General features: G+C 41.7%; 1 protein-coding gene across 1 annotated transcript in view; it reads right to left on the bottom strand.

Annotated features, from left to right (window-relative positions):
• The window catches only part of bsna (bassoon presynaptic cytomatrix protein a), a 119,555-nt gene that overhangs the window by 64,823 nt on the left and 34,057 nt on the right, over positions 1–20,675 (bottom strand). The window contains exon 3 of the mRNA XM_053504585.1: positions 17,969–19,168. Coding sequence (XP_053360560.1) covers positions 17,969–19,168 — 1,200 coding nt within the window. The remainder of the gene's footprint in view (positions 1–17,968; positions 19,169–20,675) is intronic.

Here is a 20,675-nt window from a genome sequence, read left to right as displayed (position 1 = left end):
GGCGACACAAGACACTGAATCGTTACATCCTGGTACAACTGAAATTTGCCAAAGAGCATCTGTGAATAAACAACATGTCAATTCAAGGAAAAAGCAGGCCTACAGCAGCAGAAAACCATACCGGTGCCACTCTTGTCAGCTAAGAACTGGTAACTAAGACTACAATTCCCATGGGTTCACCAAAACTGGCAGAACAACATGAAAGCATAGATCCATCTTGCCCTGCATCAGTGATCCAGGCTGGTGGTGGTGTGATTGATCTTGTCACACTTTCGGTCCCTTGGTATTGTGGTTGAGAATGTCTATCCCTTTATGACCACAGTGTATGCATCTCTTGAAGGATACTTCCAGGAGAATAGCTTGCCATGTCATAAAGCTAGCATCATCATTTCAAACTGGTTTCTTGAACCTGACAATAAGTTCACTGCACTCAAATGGCACCACAGTAAACCAGATCTTAATCCAATTGAGCAACTTTGGGATGTGGTGAAAGGGTTGTTTTGCATCCTAGATGTGCAGCTGACAAATATTCAGCAACTGCCTGAGGCTATCATGTTCACACACATTTTTTTTTCCATTTGGTCAAATAAAGTAACAGTGAGATAAACAAAACGTCCGGTTATGGCGTGTAGCTGTTAGGTCACGCTGATTTGATCTGGCGCTAACTTTCTTTAAATTAATCCTGCCAAGTGAACAAAACGTACCCTTAAACGATATAAAACTAAAAGAGACAACCCTGCAATCGACTATGCCACCAAAAAACATAAAGCCGGGGCAACAGCCGAAAATTCAGTCACAAACTGGCTCTGGCAATGGGGAACAAGCAAGCAAGCTAACAGCTAGCAAGCAGAAGGACGCTTAAGGGAGCGACTCCACAAATTCAATTCTTTTGGCCATCCAGTCATTAAGAGATGATATGACTAGGCAATCATCCGATATGCTTAAAGCTATTAATGGATCTTAATAAATTAAATTATGAAAGGTTGTATAATTCTGAATGTTTGGATACAGTAGTAGACCAGAATAAATTTTTTGATGAGCTTGAATTTCCCCAGTTGGCAAAAGAAGCAAAATTAGACCTGGAAAACAATTTAAGTATTGAAGAACTGATAGATGCATAGATAGATAGATATCTTTTCAGCAAAGTATACGTAGTGGAAAGGCGCCAGGGCCTGACGGCTTGCCAATTGAGATTTATAAAACCTTTTCTAAAAAATTAATGCCCCACCTTCTTGGAATGTATACAGAATCATATGAAACAGGAATCTTGCCCTTCTCATTAAGATCAGTACTAATTACTCTTGTGGTAAAACCGGGCAAATCTCCAACAGATAGAGCATCCTATCGACCTATCTCACTCATGTCCTGCGATACTAAGATATTATTTAAAGCTTTAGCTAAAAGGATTGAAATTCATATACCAAAAGTAATAATGGACGATTAGAATGGATTTGTTCTCGGCAGACAAGCCTTTAATAATACTCATAGAGTTTTAAACGATTTATATAAAAAGCAAAATGCTAAAGATCATGCCATTTTGTCTTTAGATGCTGAAAAAGCGTTTGATAGAATTGAGTGGAACTACTTGTTTGAGACGCTTAAACATTTTGGATTAGGAACAAAATATTTAAATTGGCTTACTGTAAACTTTTATACAATAAACCAATAGCTCAAATCATAACAAATTATAATATTTCAAAAATATTTAATCTGGCTAGAGGTACAAGGCAGGGGTGCCCATTATCACCTTTATTGTTTTTATTTGCAATTGAACCCTTGGCCATGACTATTAGAAAAAATTCAGTCATAATGGGTATGAAGATAGGAGAGAGGGATCATCGCGGATGACATTGTTCTATTTCTAACTAATCTGAAGAACTCCATTCCCACACTTACAAAGATTATGGAAACATTTGGAAGACTTTCAGGTTATAAAGTCAATAATAGTAAAAGTATTCTACTTTTATTAAATGATCAAGAGAGAAGAACCCCCTTAAGTCATATGCAATTTACCAGTGATTCGAGTGGTTTCACATATTTAGGGATTAAAATAACACCTAATATAGATGATACAGTCCCCTTTAATTATGACCCCTTACTGAAGGGAGCTATAGAATCTTTAGAAAAATGGAATACAATGCCCATTTCCATAGCGGGACGTATAAGTATCATTAAAATGTCTATCCTGCCTAAATTTTTATACCTCTTTCAATCTATTCCTCTTCCACTACCCAATATTTTATTTTCTACCCTTAAAAAAGCCTTTACCAGGTTTAAATGGACTATTAAGCGACCTCGGCTACGCCTTTCTCTCCTCTACCTACCATACGATCGAGGAGGACTTCAAGTACCAAACATAAAATTATACTACTGGGCGGCACAGCTCCAAACAGCCATGTTTTACTTCTCCACAGACCAACCATCCTGGGTCGATATTGAAAAAGACACTTTTTCACAATTGCCACTCCCCTTACAATCATCTATATACATTTACATTTACATTTAGGCATTTGGCAGACGCTCTTATCCAGAGCGACTTACATTTTTATCTCATTACACATCTGAGCAGATGAGGGTTAAGGACCTTGCTCAAGGGCCCACCAGTGGCAACTTGGTGGTTGTGGGGTTTGAACCTGGGATCTTCCGACCCGTAGTCCAATGTCTTAACCACTGTATACTCTGCATAAGTAAAAAATACTTAGAAAGTCCACCCTTAATCCCTTTCTTAGGAATACCCTATCAGTTTGGCATGAGGCCCATTCTTTTTTGAAGGAGACAACACCTATCTCTCCCTTCTCACCAATATGGGGCAATAACCATTTTATACCTGGAAGAAATGACATGGGGTTTAAAAATTGGCAGGTGAAAGGATTATGTATGGTAAAAAACCTATATAAAGGAGGTACATTCATGACCTTTCAGCAGTTAGTTATAAAATATGATCTTCCACAAAAACATTTTTTAAATACCTTCAAATTAGAAGTTACATATATTCAAGAATTAAAACCTATTCGGAACCCCAACTTCTATATTAGAACAAATTACTTTAAATCACATGAACGATGGGGGAATGGTGTCCTTGTTATATAAGACATTACTGGCTGGACTAAAAGAAGGCTTCCACTTATATCTTTAGGCATGGAAGAGAGATTTACAGGTGCATATTACTGTTGAGGAATGGGAGCGTGCCTGCCTTTCAGCTTAAACCCAATCTATCAATATTAGGTGTAGAATACTACAATTGGATGATGAGGGAATATATTACCCCTGTTAAACTACATAGGATTAATTCTAATATTCCGGATACGTGTACAAAATGCAAGGATGAAGTTGGTACATTGTTTCATTGTATGTGGGAGTGTAGAGAGCTGCAAAAGTTCTGAAAGGAGGTCCTTGGGGTGGTTTGTGAAATGACCGGTGAAAATATTCCTATGGAACCAAAGCTGTGTTTATTGCATATATATCCTGAAAATGCGTCAGTAAATGCAAGCAAAAGGAAGCTCATAGATTTTAGTTTAATACAAGCTAAACGCGTGATTGCTTTAGTATGGAAAAACACCCAAAGGCCTGTTCTTTTACAGTCGACTAAAGAAATGTCTGAGAACCTTGCTCTTGAAAAATTAACATATAAAATCAGAGGGAAAGCTGAGATTTTAAAAAAGGTGTGGTCCCCCTTTAAGCAATATGTAAACAGATAGGGTGGAATGGTACGTAATGACTGTAATTTGAATTCTCATATGTGTGTGTGTATATGCATGTGTGTATGTGTATGTGTATGTATATATATATATATGTAATTATTTTTTCTTTTTTTTTTAATTTGTATTTGTGTATGTTCAAATTTTCTATTTTCTTTTTAATAAATGTAGGGGTGGGAAATATACTCTGTAATAATAAATAACTTGATATTCTGTAATGTTCATATGGGCTTTGTAACAAAATTAATTAAAAAAAAACAAGGTTGAAAAAAAAAAAACAGTGAGATAAACAACCTGTTACAGTAACTAGACTGGATTATCTGCTCTAGCTCTGACCAGATGGATCGTCTCGGGTTACTTTGCTGTAACCCTGTTCCCCCAAAAAGCGGGAACAAAAAGCTGCATGAAAACGCTATGGGAACGCTTTTTGCGCAACCAGTTGTTGAAGCATTTGTGTCAAACACGGCAAAATTTTTTTATATATAACCTCGGTCAGGTGACGTAATTTGATTAGGTGCGCCTGGAGGTTATAAATAGGCATGAACCGGAAACGTTCTCAGGTCAATTTTTGTCCGAAAGGAGGTCCGGTCATGCGTACAGTGCAGCATTGGAGCGCAGCATCTCATTCCCGCTTTTTCATGAACCAGGGTTACAGCAAAGTAACCCGAGATGTTCCCTTTTAAAAGCTACACTCGATGCTGCGTGAAAACGCTATGGGAACGAGAATACCAACGCCGCCGCACAGCAAGTGTCTGGACCCCAGGGTTGTGTAGTGTGCGCACAATAGCCAAGGAGGTCTCAGACATAACTTGGGATGCTGAGTAGCATGGACATCCAATCCATAATCTGACAAATGTGTGCGGAGAGAACTAACCTGCCGCATCACACACTTGTGCAAGGGGACACCTCTTACCAGTGCAATTGATGAGACAATCCCCCTGGTCGGATGAGCCCTAAATCTTAGAGGCGAAGTGTGACCACGTGCCTCGTAGGCAGATGCAATAGCTTTTCTCACCCAATGTGACAATGATTGTCTAGTGGCGGCCACCACCCCGCTGCAGCCCCCATAACATATAAGTACAATCTCCTCTGCTTCACCGAGACATGGCTGAACCCAGCGGTGCCGGACCACGCCATCCAGCCGGCTGAGTACTTCTCGGTTCACCGCATGGACAGGACACGGGACTCGGGAGGCGGCGTGTGTTTAATGGTGAACAGCAGCTGGTGCAACAGCGCGAGTGTTGTTCCTCTCACACGCTCCTGCACACCAAATCTAGAACTACTGTCCATCATGTGTCGTCCTTTTTATCTTCCTCGGGAGTTTACATCGATCATAATCAGAGGGAGGTCGCGCGCTGGACGGACCAATCGGTGGCCGCATTACAGAATGCACTTGATGACGCAGACTGGGACATGTTCCGAAACAGCTCCGATGACGTCAGCGTGTTTACGGAAGCGGTTGTGGGATTCATCGGGAAACTAGCGGATGATACCGTGGAGAAAAAGACTATTAAAACGTTTCCCAACCAGAAGCCGTGGGTGAATAAAACCATCCGCGACGCTCTGAAATCTCGCACCGCTGCCTACAACACGGGACTCGCGTCGGGGGACATGGAACCGTACAAGGCTGCGTCATACAGCGTCCGGAAGGCGGTGAAAGAGGCGAAGCAGCGCTACGGGAAGAAACTAGAGTCACAACTCCAACAGAGTTACTCTAGGAGCCTGTGGCAGGGACTAAGGACAATAACGGATTATAAAGCACCAACAACCGGTATGACGAACGCAGACGTGACTCTGGCAGATGAGCTGAACACTTTCTATGCTCGCTTCGAGGCTGCGGGTAAAGACGCTAGCGATGCTAATGCTAGCGTCGCTAACGGCTGCAGACAGGAAGTCACTGCCAGCACCGGAAGCGCGTTTATCATCACAGAGCATGACGTGAGGAGAGCCTTCAAGAGAGTGAACACCAGGAAAGCAGCAGGACCAGACGGCATCTCAGGCCGTATCCTCAGAGCCTGCGCAGACCAGCTAGCACCTGTGTTCACTGAGATATTCAACATCTCTTTATCTCAGTCAGTGATCCCCACATGCTTCAAAGAGTCCATTATTGTTCCTGTCCCAAAGAAACCACATCCTGCTTCACTCAATGACTATCGCCCTGTAGCTCTCACCTCAGTAGTGATGAAATGTTTTGAACGCCTGGTCAGAGACTTCATCATTTCTTTACTACCCGACACACTGGACCCACTACAGTTCGCATACCGTCCAAATCGTTCCACAGACGATGCCATCTCTCATCTACTCCACACATCACTCACTCACCTGGACACTCGGAGGGGGAATTATGTTAAAATGCTCTTCATCGACTACAGCTCTGCATTTAATACCATAATTCCCTACACACTCACCACCAAGCTGGAGCACCTGGGACTCAGCTCATCTATATGTCAGTGGATCTCCAACTTCCTAACTGGCAGACCACAGGCAGTAAGGATGGGCGGACATGTCTCAGCCTCCATCACTCTCAGCACTGGAGCCCCCCAGGGGTGTGTTCTGAGCCCCCTGCTGTACTCTTTGTACACATATGACTGTGTAGCCACTACCAGCTCCACCACCATTATTAAGTTTGCTGACGACACCGTCGTGGTGGGCCTGATCTCTGATAACAACGAGACGGCCTACATGAAGGAGATTAGGAATCTGGAGAACTGGTGCCAGAGGAACAACCTCCTTCTAAACGTCAGTAAGACAAAGGAGCTGATAGTGGACTTCAGCACTAAGCAGGAGAGGAACTACCAGACCCCCGTCATCAACGAGAGCCCAGTGGAGAGAGTGGACAGCTTCAAATACCTCGGTGTTTACATCCCGCAGGACCTGTTATGGTCCTGTCACATCAACACCGTGGTGAAAAGGGCCCGGCAGCGTCTCTACCACCTCAGACGCTTGAGACACTTCCGACTGCCCTCCAAGGTGCTCAGGAACTTTTACTCCTGCACCATAGAGAGCATCCTTACGGGAAACATCCCAACCTGGTTCGGGAACAGCACCATGCAGGACAGACAAGCTCTACAGAGGGTGGTGCGATCAGCTGAGCACATCATCCGCACCGAGCTTCATGACCTGCACTCAATCTACAGCAGGCGGTGCTGGACCAAGGCCAGGAAGATTGTGAAGGACCTCAGCCATCCCAACAATGGACTGTTCTCTCTGTTGAGGTCAGAAAAGCGATTCCGCTCCCTGAAGACCAACACAGAGAGACTGAGGAGGAGCTTCTTCCCACAGGCGATACGGTCTCTCAATCACACCACCACACAGTACTGACACACATATGGTCTTTACACACATACACTGGACATTCTGGACATTCGTTTACACTAGTGGCCACTGCACAACTACACCTGGTGGTCACAAGTCACAGGGGACATTACATTACCATTACAACTACCATTCCATACAAAATTACATAAATATACCTACCCATTCAGCTGCTCTCTCAGCTGCTCTTATTGTTTTATATTGTTTTATATTTGTTTTATATTTTGTTATACATTCTTTAAATATTTTTTTATATTGTGTATTTTTATCGTACAGTTATTTATTTATTTTTTTTACTTTAGTTTTATATTTTATTTTATTCTTTTCTAGTTTTATTCACCCTATATTTTAATTCTCATATTAGTCTTTTTTAGTCTTCTATTTTAGGTCATGAGCAGTTGCCTAAGCATTTCACTGCATATCGTACTGTGTATGACTGTGTATGTGACAAATAAAATTTGAATTTGAATTTGAATTGAAGCTGCTCTGATTTATGCCACTGGCTAGCGCGGTGGATGTACTGTAAATCTGAAGAGCACGAACTGGACACAATAAGTGAAGTCTTTCCTGCTTTGGAGCTGTAAATGGCGGAGGACTTCGAGAACAACTGGGTGCATATTCGAAAATATAACCTTCGAAAGATAGTTAGAGTAAGGATGCCTGACAGGCGCTGACTCTAGTGGTTCAAAAGGGGTGTTAGGCCTCAACCGTTTAGTTCCACGAATAAAGCGGGCAACTAAAGGGTGCTTTTCACAGAAACCCCATCAGTCAGAACATGACACGCCAAAATAGCGGCTACGTACGTTCTGAGAATACTATGGCATAAGCCCGAGGTCAATTTTCTTGTAGAAACTCCAGCACTAAAACAATTTGGCAGTGGACTGGGTCTACATGTTTTACTATGCACTACATGCTTTACTATTAAATATTTTTTTGGTGGGGGGGGGAGGGGCAGACATGAAGAAAGAAGAGCTCGGGCTGGGGATGGAATGCCGTCCCCTGCGCCTGAGACAGAGGCTCCCTCCTTACAGGAGAGATATTAGATCTGAACACCACACACTGGTCGGCCAACAGGGCGCTATCAATACGAAGCGCAAGCCTTGTTGACGGACCTTCGCTAGGACTTCCAAAGGCGGAGCTATGGGAGGAAATGCATAAGACGCAGTCTGGGCCACGTATGGGACATCACCTGACTACTTCGGGGTGGGGTTTCCGTACCCTGTGTGTCACAACTTGCCTGGACAGCAAGTCTGCTCCCATATTCATATGCCCTGGAATGTAAATCGTCCTGAGGGACAAGAACTTGTCCTGTGCCCCAAAGCAGAATCTGGTGCGCTAGCTTTTCCCAGCGGCGCGAGCACAGTCTGTCCAGGCGATTATTTACGAGACTACCGAGTGTTGTCCACCCGCACTAGGACATGGTAGACTTTCAGCTGCTGCAGTATTTCAGGGCTAGAAATAGTGTCATCGTTTCGAGGCAATTGATGTGCCACGTGAGAAGATGATCTCTTCAGATCCCTTGGGCTAGACGACCATCTAAGACTGGACCCCAGCCCGTGAGTGGAGCGTCTGTCGTTAGCAGTTTGTGACGACAACATGGCTTTTAGCCACAACTGAAGCGTTCTCATGTGCAAAAGGTCCAAGGGTATCACTGTGGAAACAGCTGCCATGAGACCTAACACTCTCTAAAAGTAGTAAAAGTTACTTTCTGGTCTAGCTTGATCTCCTTACGGAGAGACCCGATGCTGGTAGGCTTCCCCCTGAAAGCGAACCTCAGGAACTTCCTGTGTTGTGGCAATATTTTTGTATGATAAATGTTTGGCATTCTGAAACATGGCTGGAAGTAACCGAACACCTAACATTTCGCTTGAAACCGCTGCTCCCCGAAACACCAGTGATGGCCGAGATTGAACCACGGCCTCAAGGGTGCCAGGAAGGAGTTTATATTCCTTATTGAAATTTTTTAGGCGTCCCTTCCTGGGACCTCAGGAGTCCTTTTTAGAGGAGATGATACTTCTCAGGTCTGGCCTTCTTAAGCCGGACTGCGGAGCATGGCGAGTCCCGCCCCAATCTCTATGACGGGGTGCCACACTAATGAAGATGTTAGACTACACGGCTCCATCGCTGAGGCCCCTCTTCCGGCCACCCGACAGAAACCTGTCGTCTAAATTTGAGCCTTTGGGGGATTTTTATTTTATTCTTACGGCGAATCGAGGTGTAAGCGTTCGACCGCGCGTGTTACCACCTCTAATAACTCCTGATACACTTGCTCATCGCTAGAGGAGTGCTCTGAAGTGATAGTTTCCATCGCCATGGAAGAGAGAGAGAAAGTTTCTTCCGGCCCTTTACAAGAAGCACCGGAGCGTGCTTGAGAAGTGGACGGTAGAGGCTCATGATCCGGCGAGAGAGCAAGAAAAAGGAAGATTACGTCTCATGCGCTTCCTCCAGATTTGCACGCGAGAAATGTGCCGCGGCTCGCGGTTTCATTTTTTAAAAAAGGCGAGCCGAGCGCGAGGGAATTTAATAGGGAGGAGATCGCAAGGCTCACATGCTCCCTCAAGCTCGAGGATAGCGTGCTCTTCCCCCAAGCACTGAAAACTGAAAGCGTGGAGATCGCCCTCACCAAGATATCTTTTACCGGGAGGCAGCTCTCCTGTCTAACTCTGCCATCTTTCTGGTGAGTAATAAGATACTTGCTATTTTCGCTTTCCTTTTGCTTTGAAAAAGTGCTTGCACACACACACAATGCAGTTTTTGAAGACAAAAAGACCTGAGGACGTTTCCAGGTCATGCCTATTTATAACCTCCAGGTGCACCTAATTAAATGATGTCAGCTGACTGAGGTTATATATGGCAAAATTTTTGGTGTGTTTGACACACATGCTTCAACAACCGGTTGTTCCCATAGCATTTTCATGCAGCATCGAGTGTAGCTTTTGAAAGGGAACACATATTAAATGTGGATGTAGAGAACTGATATACATGGAAGTGAGTTTTGAAATTATTATTATTATTATTATTATTATTATTATTTAACATAGATGTTAATAACATTATTAATAGATGTTTATTTTTTAAACTCGTTTAGCTTGTATAATCATAAATACAGTAATCTCTTGTGTTAGTTTTTCTTACTTATTTACAGTTTTTTTAGATTGCTTACACACTAAAATTAAAAGTAGTACACTATTAGCAAAACCATACACTCAAGAAGCAAAACATCAGCCCATATTTGCACAACTATAAGCACATTGTCAACCTCACACTTGTAGCAAAACTCTACACACAGTAATTTGCAAAACACTAAACACACTTAACATACATTACACACAAAAATCTATCATGAAGTCACTTCCTTGCAATACCAAAGCACTGACTGTCAAATTACCGTACCGTCCAACCAATTGGTTCAACACAGTCATCAGGTGTGCAATCACTTGTTTGCTTAATTGTAGACACACCAATTAGGTGTTTAAGCACTATAAAAAGCAGCCGGTGAGTTCATCGTTCTTCAAGCACAATGGAAAGAGCAAAGGTGTCAAATCCAGGTGCCATGAGTAAAAGGCCTCCCCAGTATTTTGTTCCAATTTTTTATTTGACACCTCTGTGGAAAGAGTCAGAGAAAGAGTAAGACGACGAGGAGGACAACGAGGAGGAGGAGGAGAAGGAGAAGGAGGAAGGGGAGGAAGAGGAATCAACAGAGGAAGAGGAAGAGATGGAGGCCATGCTGGAGGTAGAGGAAGAGGAAAACGAAGACAAGAAGGTGCTCAAAGAGGGCCGAATCTGACAAATGAGATCTGCGCAACACTGGTTGACCACGTTGTCAACCACGGCCTGACGCTGAGGGAGGCTGGACTGCGAGTACAGCCAAATCTAAACTGATACACAGTGGCAAGTGTGATAAGAACATTTCGACTGGAAAATAGGTATTGTAAAAAAAATCACCATATCAAAAACATCTGCACGGTTTCAGTAACTGCTTACAGTACTTATTCTATGCAGTATCAGCACTTCTGTTACCTTGTCCTGTGAAATTACTTGTCACATCTAAGCCACCTCAGTCCTGGGGAAAAAGATCTGACTCGCCGGATTACTGAGCCGCCGCTTTGTCTCCCCCTAGTGTGTCTACGTGTGTACTTGTCATCCCTTATTTTTGTCATCACTAAATCAAGTTTACCTGTGTCCACCCATGTATGTCCCTATTTAAGCCAGTCGAACCCTAAGCCCTTTTGTCTGATCACTGTTGTGCACACTCATGTTTGTTGCTGTGATAATCCTCTGTCTGTTTTTCTCTCCGTCAACCCCAGGACTGAAAGGTGTCTGCTGGACTGGGTTTTTTGGGGTGCATGGAAGTCACAAGGGCCGAGGTGAAAGTCACTGCCAAGACTAAAGGACCCTCTGTCCGCCAAGTTCAGCGCGTTGCTGAAGGCCTGTTTAGTTTTGCTTTGTTCGTTTTACCCACCTGCAGACCCAGCCTGGGAAGTCACAAGCCACGGTTGCCTTAACATGGTTCCTTGTTTGTTTTCCTTTCTTTTTGGCACACTATCTGAATAAACTGTTTGCGTTTACCTGCATCCGCATCTGCCTCCTCCATGGACATGACATTACTGTACTACTGTTTACTTTTTTTTTTTTCTATATAGGATTGAGGGTCAGGAACGAGGGGAAAGGCCTCCTACTGTATGTTCACAGAACAGCAAGAGACGGAGATAGTAAACATGGTTTTGGCCAACAATGCTATAACACTTAAACAGCTCCAAGCTAACATTGTCAATAACGATACCAGTTTTAACGATATTCATCAGGTGTCAATATCAACACTGGCACGTATCCTAAAAAAAACCCATATTTAAATGAAGCAAATTTATCGAGTGCCTTTCGATTTCAATTCCGAAAGGGTGAAACGACTGAGGCATGATTATACAGAGGTATGTATTCACTGTAGCAGTGTGATCTTGCATACTGTCTCATAATCTTTTACTGTACTGTAATATTTATACTACATCTACACTGAACTACACAATTTTGCCTGACAATGTTCTTCAGGTAGTTTTACGAATGGATGGAGAGGAGATCCAGCATTCACAGAGTTCATTTACATAGATGAGGCTGGGTTCAACCGGACGAGAACACGAAGGAGGGGAATAAACGTCATTGGCCACAGGGCTATAGTCAATGTCCCAGGGCAACGTGGGGGAGATATAACACTCTGTGCAGCCATTACACAGAATGGGGTCCTCCACCCCATGCCCATATGGGCCCTTACAACACACCACTCACATTGGGTGTGTGGTTGTGCTAATTGTGTGTACTGTTTTGAAAACACTGTTTTGAAAATCGTGCTTAAGCAATCCAAAAAAACTGTAAGATAATTGTTTTGCGGTAGGTTCAGTTTTTATGCCTGTGCTCGAAGCCATGGAGGCTCCACTGTCCATGCTGTGAGTGAATAAAAGCTGAAATGTAAATCTAAGTGTGGCAAATTAACCTGCTTTCAAAAGGGATAGGCTATTTAACCAGCCTCAGTCTCTTTTTTCCAGGATTTTCATGACTGTATGAACCCATCATAGATAGATTATCTATTTTCAAATCTGAAACAGCTCAGCACAGTGCCAGAGAACTTAAAGCCCTGCATATTTACTTTAACATTGCACTGATTACAGGTAGACCCCATCTTATAAACATTCGAGTTGCGAATATCCACAGATATGAACGGACCATGGTTCTACGAACGTAGGTGGAAACAAATAATGGAAGTAGTTCACCAGTCCGTAGGATAATAGAAAATGGCTGTCTTGTGAAGGTGTCCTGATGAAAAATAATTCTAATTTTGGGAAATCCTCAACAAAACAGAGTTCAAAGTCCAAAAAAGAGGAAAACAGCTGAGAGAATGGCAGCCGGGATCCCACTTGCAATTTAAAGGCGCGCAGAGACAACACTGTTACATTAGACATACCAGTAACACTACATTACACATACCACTAACGCCAGTACCTGAATAACACTGTTAAGGCACCATGACTAGCTAGCCAGAAAGAAGAAGGTGCTGTGTTAATGCTTGTGCACTGCTTTCACTTCTGTGAGTCTGAACTTTCACTTCTGCCTAAACTTTCTTTAATTAGTAAGTATGCAGTCATGCCTGTCTAGACACTATCTGACTGTAGACAGTGTCTAGACAATGCCCTGTCTAGACACTATCTACAGTCAGCTAGAAATATATATAAATAGCATAGTAACATAATGCTAATATGTTACTATGCCTAGCTAGTAATGACCACATAACAGTTAAACATGTTTTATATTTTTGACTATTTTTTTATTTTTTTTTATTTGACTATATCTTACATGTGTAAAAATGCCATGAACATGTGTCATAAAATGTTGCTAATGGTGATGTCTGTCTGTCCATCTTAAGGTTGTTACCCATGTGACGCCTCTTTTTTTTTTAATTTAGGCATCCCAAGTTCCACTGTTACGCTTTCTATATTGAAAGCTAAATAAATCTGTTTTCATACATTTACCACACTGGATGTGAGAACATTTATGGCAGTTGTCCCCAAGTCCCAAAATGCCTACATTGTGACATCATAGTCCTATTCTCTATTGTCTTGTGTGTGTCTGTTTCAATACCATCAAGCTTAAAAATAATAATGTTCCCAATGTACTCAGGAATTGGGTAAACCTTGTATTATAACAAGTTCCGATTACCCCTCTCTCTTTTACCCATTTTGTTGTCTATGTTATCCTGGTTGCAAAATAGAATTAAGAAACTGTTTCTAAGATTCAATATCAGTACCTATTCATATATCAGTACAGATTCCTACTAATATGTAGTACTAAATGAAAAGTGTGACACTATTTTGAGAATGTGGCTTTAATTCTCAAATATCATACATTTTTATATTTAACAATGTTTATAGCAGAATGCTTGACAAAGGCCAAAAATGCATATGCACCTTTTGCATAGCCATTTAATTATACAGGTTAACATTACATATCTGCCTCTGTGAGTATCATGCAGAACACCCGACCAAACAGACTACTGGTTACAGGCATGCAGCTATTTCCCCGCACCAGGGCCTAGAGACCAAAGAGTGCCCAGAAGAACTCATGCAACAAGAGGCCATACAGGGAATGGTGCAGGCTGCAAAGTTTTATTGTGGGAGAAGAGGACATCAGAAGACTTCCTTTGTCTATCGGCCATCAAAAGGCCAGTACTTAAACCCCATTAGGCAGGTTTCCTTTATATCTGCCATACTTGCCACAGCGGAGGGCCAGGAGGTTTATTTATAAGCCTTTACTGTCTCCAGAGCAGCGTGTAAGTATATTGACTAGGGCTGTGTTAAACATTTGGTTTACTGGTGACTCCAATATCAGACTCCATTCCAATGACTGCATTGGATTTCATTAGGGTTAGGGCTGATTAAACACCAGACAAAACCACTTATTTTATGTGGACAATATACTGAGGGGCTGCCCTATTTCGTAACTTCGGTCCTAGAATTACAATTGCTTTTAAGGTTTCTTTGGCTCCAACACAACCCCCCTGCATTGACTAGTTGACCCAGTCCATCTTATTCTGGGGGGAAAGTGCTGATGATCTTCGTCCTTGCAAAGACTATTGTGGGTTAAATGAGGTAAATCAGAAGAAAGGAAATACTCTCTGAACTAAATGCCTTTGCATGCTTGCAAAGTGCAAAGGTCTAATAAGAAAGTTCACCTCTTGTGCATACTTCTCTTATCACCTAACCCCACCAGAGAGAAATCATGACATTGGGGATCATGAGCTCCTGGCCATAAAATTGGCCTTGGGAGAATGAAGACCCTGGCTGCAGGGCTAGGCAACTAGACCTACAGAACTGAACCTACCATAAATTCAGACAACTAAACTATCTACAGGCCAGGTGGTCCCTGTCATTTACCAACTTCAACTATATGTGGTATTTTATTTAAGCTGGGCTTCAAGAATACTAACCCCAATGCCCTGTCTAGACAGTAAAACCCATTGTCCTGGGACCCAGTAACAGAAATTATTATATAAAGTCTTGTGCCTATGTAGTATTGTGGCTTCTCTGCACTGAGTGTTAGAGCAGGCCATATGGGATGGAGCCAGATCCAGGAGGGGGGCAATCTGCCAAAGTGTACATACCCACATTGGTGTGGCCCAGGCCTTTTCCTGGGGTCATACAGTATGTTTCTCTTTACAGGACACCTCTGTGCAGTTAGAAACTTGGAGTTCTGGCACAGGTGCTTGTGGTGACTCAGGATAGGCAATGTAGGTCAAAACATCCTGGCTCATGCCAGGCCGCCACAAGCACCTGTTAGGTTAAAACCTTGGAGTACAAAATAGGAACCCTGCACCTCTGCCCATTCTACTGCATCAACTGCTCATACCGTCCCTCCCATGTTCCCACATCTCGTTAGACATCACAGAACCTCTGGCATCACAAGAAATATAGCCATAAATGTGTTTCATTATCAAAGCTTCCTTCAGCTGAGGAGACAGCTCAACTACTGCTACAACATGTTTATGGTTTATAAGTTTACTGATAGACCTGGTTAAGTTTGGAAATTGATTCTTATGAGGATTACTCCAGTAGCGTACTGTACCATCTGTGCACAATCCATGCAGATCAATTAACAACTTCCATGTCTCATGGCGGAAACCATTTCTATGCTGAGCTTTGATGGGTGACTAGCCCCCAAGTTCTCCAACTTTCCCTGTGAGGCAGATTCTTGACTCACAACACCTCCAGGGAACTACCCAGAACGTAGTGGACTGGGAGGGGAACAGACCAAAGCAGCGCTTTCCCAGTACATACTACTATGCAGAACTTATCAGTGGAGAAGTTATAAGAATCGTGTGACAGCTGTGGGAATGTCGGGATCTGTCCCTGGGGGTGCTGTAATGTCATGGATTTCCAGGAAAGCAGATCCAAACATTATAATGAGGTAAGGTCATAATGTAAATTTGAATTAGATTAATAGCACAAAGAAAAGTAAAAAGTAAAAAATCATTTTGTTTATTCGAATTTTATGTTTGAGAAGAAAAAATAACTTTATGTTGAAAAGTTTTGTTCTTTTAAAAGTAAAGCTTAATTTTGTTAAGAAGAAAATATTTTTTCTTAAAAAAATGATTTATTTTGTTTGTAAAAGAAAATATTTCTGCACAAGCAGTCTTGCATCTCTTTTTACCAACTCTCAAGCCTTAACTAGGCTCACACACACATTTCTCCAGTGTTTCTACATCATGCATTGCTTACACCACAACACAAACAGGTTGTTACTAATAAAAAATATATATAAATCTGTAGTCTGTGCTGTTATTCTATGCTAGTTAAACACACACACACACACACACACACACACACACAAAATGTGTGTACTGTATATACTAATTAATTTTGAAAAGTATTTAGTGGTTATATGGCATGTTTATACTCCAATGTTTAAAAATGGAGGATTTTTTTTATTGACAAGATGATGATTTTATTTTTATTTTATGTAAAAAAATAATAATACTATAAAAAAAATACCTGTTTTTGGATCCAGTTGCCAGTAAATCCCTATTTTTCTATTCTATTAGGCGCCCCCTAGAGGGCAAAGTGCCAATTTACAGTGATATCACCCTTGATGGTGATTCATCAAGCTTTTTCAGAAATTGCCTACTTGCCTGATAATTATACTGACCACTGAACTACATAAATTGCTACAACAATGTACATACCAAAAAGCTAATGAAAAATATAAGAATTGTGCTGTATAATATTTCAGTTCTCTTTTTTAAATAAATAAACCAGAAATAAAAAATACACAATGAGGTCAAAAAGGTATGTAAAAGAGCACTACATGGGGTCTCTTTGGAACTATGTTGATAAGTCAAAAGAGCTAGGAGGAGATAGGGGTCAAATCTGTGTGTTAATTAACAATAATATAAGTTTAAATAAAGTAAATGCTAATTTACACAGTTACGTGGGAATACTAATTAAAAAACTACTTTTAAATCCCTTTTCAGTCTTCAGTGCAAAGACTACCATGTTGCTATCATGTTACTATGTCAACAATCATCAACTGATAAATAAAATAGTAATTGAACGTTAGCATATCTTATATGTTTGCTTTCTTCAGGTGAATCTTTGCAGGTGAACCAAATCACTAAGTTCTTCTCCTAGCTTTAGCAGATCCAAGAAAACTTTTCACATCAGCTCAGTAATAATTCCCTTTAACGTTTCACCTTGTAGCCCTGCATCATCATCCATTTGTTTCTGTTTCATTTTATTACTTTGCCTGTTACCTGGCAAATTTAAGTGGTTAAACAAAGATTTTAAGCCAAAAACGCTGCAGTTTAGAGCTAACACAAAGAAACAACTCTGATTGGCTGGCAGTCTCAAAACAAGACATAAAGCTAATGGAGGGTAAAAACAATAACATGTTTCAAAATGGGAAAATGGGTAAAGACATAAAATTTTTATTCATAATTGTTCCTGACTGAACACCTATATGTGGCATTGCACAGAAGTTATTTTGCCCTAAGCAAGCTGGCAAGCATTAATGTTGAGCACTGATTGGAACATTAGTTGCTGTCACTGATTTGATCGGAGGGCATAGGGAACACCTGGTGTAAGTTTTAAAGTGGAAGCATATCATTGTGGGGAAAATATTAAAGTGTAAAAATTTTATGTCATGCCAGCTTTAAGAACTGCCCATAATAGGAAAGTATATAGTACTTACACATATATAGTTATAAGGTAACTATAATAGTAAAATAAAAATAGTACTAAGAAACTGTAGTTACATTTAAAAGAATTTATATCAATATATATATAAAAGTGTTAATAAAAACATTTTCCACGTGACACCATAAAAGATTGGGACCATAAAACGTTGCTTATTAAGCCTGAATCTATGCTGTGTCTGGTGTCATTGTGAGCATGTTTAAGTTTGTGATGTACAATTACCTCCACAAGATGAGGTGTTGGATTGAAGCCGCACATATTGCAGACCTGCATGCGACATTGGGTACAGGAGTTGTAGTTGGGTGGCTCACTGGATCCTATATTAAGTTCAGTCTTACACAGGGGGCAGTTGACTTTGGGCTTCTGCACCTGCTTCAATGGTACTTGCTGCTGTGATGTTTTTTCATGATGTGCGGGTAACTGATGCTGTGCCTTCTGTTGATGTGCAAGGGACTGCTGCTGTGGTGGTATTATTTGATGATGTGCTGGTGGCTGCTGATGTGCTGCCTGTTGAAGGTGAGCTGGCAATTGTCCTGCCTTCTGATGATGTGAAGCCGGTGACTTCCGCTGTTGTTGAGGTTGATTTTGTGGAGGGAAATGTGGACCCTGGGGAAACATGGTTCCTCCTGTTCCTCGTTTGTCTGACACAGGAGTTGCAGTCATAGTTTTAGCACTTGCATCACTGAAGATCACCTTAGTACTCTGGGTACCTTGTTGTCTAGAAGGCGAGGGTTGTGCTGAAGCTCCTCCTCCAGGGAGTGGATCGACTGAGATGAGTGTGCTTGCTTGGTTCAGCAATGATGCCCCAAAGCCAAATAACTTTGTCAAGCCATCCTGGGGAGGGGTCTCATGCACTGAAACTGGACGTCGAGCTGGGGAACTTCCAGCACTTCGGATGTGTTCAGGTCGTCCAGCATGGTGAAGAGGAGATGCATGGCCAAGGTCTGGCTGCGACATTGCTTTTGCCAAGCCTGGTAGTGGCACAGCACCAGGGTGAGGAATCCGTGAGCTAGTTTGGGATGCTCCACCGGGGCCTCTCTGCCTAAGCTCTACAGTCTGACCCTGGGATCCTGATTGGGGTCCTTGATGTACAATTTGAGAAGGTCCAGTTTGGGATGAAAGTCCTGTTTTTTGAGGTCCTTTTTGGTAAGGGCCAGTAGATTCAATTTCTTTCTGAGGGCCCAGTGAGGTCTGGCCCTGGATCTGCTGAGTCTGAGGTTGGGTTTTGGAATGGGGTTGGGTTTGGTGTTGAGTCTGCAGTTTTGGCTGAGATGAAGGCTGGGAATGAGGAGGTATCACAGGGTCTGCTTTAGGTTGTTGAGAGGAAGCATGGATCTGCTGCTGACTCTTGGAGCGGGGCGTGGTCATATCCATCCCCAGGGCTCTCTGCATCTGACAGTTCAGACACAACCACTCTTGGACCTGTGAAAACACACAAGTACACATAAATGAATCAAAAACACACTTTTAAATATTTGTGTGTACAGACTCCAGGATAACAAAAAAGAAATACATTATTTGAACAATCTTTGTAATAAAGATTTACAAATGAGACAAACAGTTAGGTACATAAACATAGCAAAGTGAGTTATGTTATAGTTTAGTTAATGTAAAGTAAATTATTTATCGGCATGGTCTCTGCACACAGACAAACAGTATCTGACTCAGCTCTTCCCGCCCACGAATCCATGTCCATGCTTTTCGGTTAGTTTTTGAATTCCCCCTTACATAGTGCTCGATCAAAAATTTTAACCACCCTAAACACATAAACCCTATGCATTTTAAGAGCTTATGTAAAAAATCACTTCCTGCCCTCGAGAAGCAGTGTGCAGAACACAACGCAGCAAATTTGATGTCATGTGTGAACCACTTATTTCTGATAATCCCTGATCCCTGGCTATTATCACTGGATCAGTGCAAAGAGGTGCATCCTAATTTGAGTTAGCTTCCTATGTAAAAAGAGAGAGAAAAAGTGTGTGCAAGTGTGTGCATGTGTGTGTGCGTGGGTTTGAGCCAATGGGCGAAAGTGAGAGATAAAGGGAGCAAGAAGGAGAAGAGCTGGATGTGACGAAAACATCAGCAAGCCAAACTATGTTTTTGCACCAGTAGTTATAGCCTGCTTTACTCAAGAATTCCAGCTATAAGCAAAGCTCTAATCCATAATATGTAGCTGACTATTTATTCTCAAATAAAACTTTTTTCTAGGGCCCGTTTTCTGTGCATATTGATTACGACAATTAATATGTGAGTTTTCTGTCGTCACTCTATCAACTTGTAATTATTTTTTAATGATGCCCATTAATTAATCTGGATTATCTGGATATAAGCAACAACCACTTTTCATGTTCATCAAGAACTATACAGTGAGCTAGGATTCATTTTAATGTCAGCTCTGCATAATACTGACATCAGATGTTGACTGCCCGACTGCTCATCTAATATTCAGTAAGGAATGAATATTATCTCAAACATCAGCATCAAACTATCTTAACTAGAAAATGTCAGATTACAGGATTGGTTTGTGTTTTGTGTGGCAAAATAAGTAGCGAATCAGAACAGCATGGTAGTGATAGCTGTCAAATTTGTCTGTTCACACATACAGCACACAGACTTACACACTTACACTCATACACACAGTGCATATTGTCCTACTGCGCCATGCCTCTCACTCTGATTTTTTCTCTGTGCACAGATTTACAGGAAGTTAGAAAGGTGCCAATTGATATTATCCCATGAACACGTTTAAAAATAGCTTTTTTTTTCACATACAGCCAAAATATGGTATTGGTGCTAAAAAGTGTCTCACCTAGGTGACAAAGTGAATTTTCAGATTGGATCTTTATAATAAAAATAATGCTTCTCATCTCCCAATCCATGCTTTAGTTTTTGTAAATATGGATCCACAATATGTTGATCAAATAAAAAGAAA

The sequence above is a fragment of the Clarias gariepinus genome, chromosome 9, assembly GCF_024256425.1.
Source record: "Clarias gariepinus isolate MV-2021 ecotype Netherlands chromosome 9, CGAR_prim_01v2, whole genome shotgun sequence".
In the NCBI taxonomy this organism is placed as follows: Eukaryota; Metazoa; Chordata; class Actinopteri; order Siluriformes; family Clariidae; genus Clarias; species Clarias gariepinus.
Note: the sequence above shows the minus strand (reverse complement) of the source record. Positions and strands in the feature narration are given on the sequence as shown.